Source organism: Brassica napus, chromosome A2 (genome assembly GCF_020379485.1).
Source record: "Brassica napus cultivar Da-Ae chromosome A2, Da-Ae, whole genome shotgun sequence".
In the NCBI taxonomy this organism is placed as follows: Eukaryota; Viridiplantae; Streptophyta; class Magnoliopsida; order Brassicales; family Brassicaceae; genus Brassica; species Brassica napus.
Genome location: NC_063435.1, coordinates 28,809,229 through 28,813,409, shown reverse-complemented (window position 1 = coordinate 28,813,409; position 4,181 = coordinate 28,809,229). Strand labels below are relative to the sequence as shown.

General features: G+C 38.5%; 1 protein-coding gene across 1 annotated transcript; it reads left to right on the top strand.

The window, feature by feature from the left end:
* Window positions 1-320: 320 nt before the first annotated feature.
* On the top strand, window positions 321-3,929 carry LOC106379077 (ultraviolet-B receptor UVR8-like). Its single transcript, XM_048760535.1, has 12 exons — window positions 321-492; window positions 578-764; window positions 879-1,025; window positions 1,175-1,256; window positions 1,666-1,821; window positions 2,094-2,267; window positions 2,479-2,550; window positions 2,743-2,814; window positions 2,948-3,066; window positions 3,195-3,280; window positions 3,362-3,414; window positions 3,638-3,929. Exons 1-12 carry the CDS (start codon window positions 411-413, stop codon window positions 3,716-3,718), a joined length of 1,311 nt encoding a protein of 436 aa, XP_048616492.1. The 5' UTR covers window positions 321-410; the 3' UTR covers window positions 3,719-3,929.
* Window positions 3,930-4,181: the final 252 nt, after the last annotated feature.

Sequence of the window (4,181 nt, the reverse complement as noted above, 5' to 3'; positions counted from 1 at the left end):
GTGGTGAATCGCTTGCAAAGTTACAGGAAGGGTATACCTCGCGGGAGAAATCTGAGATGATCGGAGAAGAAGACGAGGAAGAAACGATTCTTTCACTTTCTCTCTGCCTTCGTAACGAACTCTGTTACCGCTACTCTGTTTTATAAACAATAAAATTGTTGATGGGCTCTTTTCTTTATTGGGCCAAATAACATTTATCATACCCATTTTAAAACCCACCTTCGATGTAAGTGTCCCACAAAATACGACACGTGTAATCATCAGGTGAGCCATCTGCTTCTCTTCTCTCTTACGGATAGTAAGCAATAAAAAAAATAGAAGTTTCTTCCTATTTTATTAATTAAAAATTAGATTTATCATTATTCCGCTCCCAGAAAAATATCTTCGGCTCAGGAGAAAGACTGTGATCGATGGCGGAGGGTGAAGTTACGCCCCCACCTCGTAAAGTTCTCATCATATCCGCTGGTGCTAGCCACTCCGTCGCTCTCCTCTGTACGTCTCACTCCCTAGACAATGAGTTCAGTAATAGTTCGATGTTTGATTTTGAACGTTTTGATTTTTGGTTTTGGTTTGGTAGCTGGAGAGGTTGTTTGCTCATGGGGTCGAGGAGAGGATGGACAGTTAGGTCACGGAGACGCAGAGGATCGATCTTCCCCGACGCAGCTAAGCGCCTTGGATGAACACCAAATCGTTTCCGTTACCTGTGGTGCTGACCACACCGTTGCTTATTCACAGTCACGCTTGGAGGTCTACAGTTGGGGATGGTTTGCTTCTCATCAATTATCTCTTTACTATTTTTTATATCAATTTTTGCTGGTTAGATTGTGTTTTGTGAACAGTTACTTGATACACTCGTTTGTACACATGTGTTTTTGCAGGGGAGATTTTGGGAGATTAGGCCATGGGAACTCGAGCGACTTGTTTACTCCGCTGCCAATCAAAGCATTGCAGGGTATTCGTATAAAGCAGATTGCTTGTGGGGATAGTCATTGTTTGGCTGTGACTATGGATGGAGAGGTGCAGAGGTATTTTACTCTTGTTAGCTATTCTTCTTCTCCTTATGTGCAATCAACAATCGCAGTAAAATGGCTTTTCATCCATAGTTTTTTTATAATGTCAATAGATTCAAGTGTAGTTTTATGTATTTTGGTTATTTTGATATATGTGTATAAAGCTGGGGGCGCAACCAGAATGGTCAACTTGGTCTAGGGAACACAGAAGATTCTCTAGTGCCTCAGAAGATTCAAGCCTTTGAGGTTTGTGTCGCTATATATTCATTGTGTCGCTATATATTCATCTTTTTTTGTCATAGTAGCTTCCTTAATTTACCAAAGAAAATGTGCTTCAGAATTGGGTCAATGTTGGGTCCATCTACTTTCACAACTTGCTCTTCTTAGAAATATGAGTATTACTAATTAAGGGTCTACATCTGGTGGAGATATTTTCAAAAATATATCTACAGTTATCGCATGTAGCCATGTAGGATTGTAATTGGTAGTCTAAAAATAGCTATATCTGCAAACACAGATATAGGGCACGGTCTAATTATAATTGTTCTGACCAGGTCAATTAGAAGAATTAGTGATCTGGACTGTAAGTTTATGTAAATAGTTTGGTTACTTTCCCCAGTATTACATCAACGCTTCAAACTCTTAATGGGTGCAGGGAATACGAATCAAAATGGTTGCTGCTGGTGCAGAACACACTGCTGCGGTTACAGAGGATGGTGATCTTTATGGATGGGGATGGGGAAGATATGGAAATTTGGGATTAGGTGACCGGAATGACCGCTTGGTTCCTGAAAGAGTTACCTCTGCTGGTGTAAGAAGCTATCAGGCTCTTGTTCTATATTTATTAGAAACACCTGCTATTTGTTTACACTTGCATTTGAAATTCAGTATACATGAAATGATTCAAATATAGTTCAATGAGTCTTGCCCTTGATTATACTCTGCACTGTATATGTTCTCCTTAATCTGAACAGCAGTGCATGGATCATTGAGATCATGCACTCTTGCCTTTTTAATTGACACTTTTTTGTAATTGGACTCTGATAATTCTCGCTTTCCTGGTTGTGGGAACTAAAATTGTAGGGTGAGAAGATGTCGATGGTTGCTTGTGGATGGCGGCACACAATATCAGTTTCTTACTCTGGAGCATTATATACTTATGGATGGAGCAAATATGGCCAACTAGGACATGGAGACTTGGAGGATCACCTTGTTCCTCACAAACTGGAAGCGCTAGGCAACAGCGTTATCTCTCAGGTTTCACCTAGGCCTCCTAATTTGCTTATATTTATTCATCAAATAGGATTAATACTTGGGTGTTTTTCTTTAGTCTCGCTGCATGAATTAAGTAGTAAAAGTTTCTGACAGTTATTGTTTGTTGAAGAAGACCGTCTCATTGTATATGTTTCTGCTGGTTGAGTTCTTCTGGCTCAAGATCTTCGGGATCATTTTTGGTTATCTTTTCCAGATTTCGGGAGGCTGGAGACATACAATGGCATTGACTTCTGATGGAAAACTATATGGATGGGGTTGGAATAAGGTCAAGCTATATCATCTACACATTAATCTGAGTTTTGCATTTAGTTGCTTTAGGCATGCGCTTGAATAGTGTTTTAAGCAACAAAATCGACTAGACTTGTCAGCAAGATATGCAATCCTTATACTGCGTTGCTAAAAGTAACTCACCTTGAATAGGGCAAGCTTCTAACTTACGCTCCTTTTTAGCATGCAGTTTGGACAAGTAGGAGTGGGCAATAACTTAGATCAGTGTTCTCCTGTGCAAGTGCGATTTCCCGACGATCAGGCATGTTGCTTTGACTTAATGACCCCTACAAGATTTTAAGCAGACAGCCTTTTTCACACTCTACATAATAATCAGCTCATCATGTCTCAATTTTGTTGCTTTTCTTTGCTAATACACACAAATATTTTCACAGAAAGTAGTTCAGGTCTCATGTGGATGGAGACATACCTTGGCTGTGACTGAAAGAAACAATGTGTTTGCTTGGGGCAGAGGTACAAATGGACAGCTCGGTATTGGAGAATCACTTGACAGGTGAAAGTGTGATAATTTTAGTTCAGTGTAACACAAATAAGAAGATCGGCCAAAGCCATTGCTTTACAGTTGCCTTCAGTACCCATCATTGACAAGGTGAAATGGATGTTTTTTTTTTGTCTTTGTAGGAATTCTCCAAATATCATAGAGGCACTGAGTGTTGATGGAGCAAGTGGACAACATATAGAATCTTCTAGTTTTGATCCATCTTCAGGTGAAAAAGGACAAAAAAAACTTACAGTTTTTAAGTATTCTTAGAGTCATATATTTTAATTTCTCCGTTGGGTTGTTGCAGGGAAAAGTTGGGTGTCACCTTCAGAGAGATATGCGGTTGTTCCTGGGGAAACTGTAAGCTTCTTTCCTTCTTACTTCCTAAGAATCTCTGTCCAAATGGCACAAGTGTCGTTTTGCTGCACCTGCTGAAAATGTTAGCATCAGTAAAAGATTGAAAGGCTTATAGATGTTTTAACGATTGAATCATCAATGCTCATGAACTTTAGGTGTATACATTTGCTTTAAAGATCAATGATGAAGCATATAAGTGTGATTTTGATATTGGTTTTTTTGGCAGGGACAAACTGAGAGTACAAGCAAAGGCAATGGAGGTGATATCAGTGTCCCACAAACTGATGCCAAGCGTGTTCGACTTTGAGCTGAGAAATTTTCTTTTAATTGTTCTTTTTGGCGTGTTTGGTCTCGAAGGTTTATCAATGTACTATGTCTAGTTTGAGGTTTGCTTCTTTTTTTTTTGTTGCTGTTAGTTTGTCCGTTGTAACTTCTTAATGCTTATTTCCTCCTCTTGGGCTCTTTCGCCATAACAATGTCTTGTTTTTTACTAAATAAAACTACATAATTCAAGATGGATAAGCCAAATCTTATATGTTCATATTTCTCAACAAGATAACTTCTTATAGTATGTTTTTTTGTCTGACAGATCCTATTTATCACAGTTTATTAAAACATTATCTAGCAGATGATAGTGTTCCATTGATTTTTGGAATATTTAGAAAACTAATATGAAAATGTAGGAAATTCATCGATTCTTCTGGAATATTAAATTTTATTGACTCTCTATGGTTGTTGCCTTTGATGACCACTGAAAGTATACAATTTAA

What these genes read in the sequence shown, in the direction of transcription:
- LOC106379077 (XM_048760535.1), top strand. Translation starts at nt 411, where the DNA reads ATGGCGGAGGGTGAAGTTACGCCCCCACCTCGTAAAGTTCTCATCATA. An exon ending in CCACTCCGTCGCTCTCCTCT is followed by an intron (nt 493 to 577) that starts GTACGTCTCACT and finishes TTGGTTTGGTAG; the next exon opens with CTGGAGAGGTTGTTTGCTCA. An exon ending in GCAACAGCGTTATCTCTCAG is followed by an intron (nt 2,268 to 2,478) that starts GTTTCACCTAGG and finishes TATCTTTTCCAG; the next exon opens with ATTTCGGGAGGCTGGAGACA.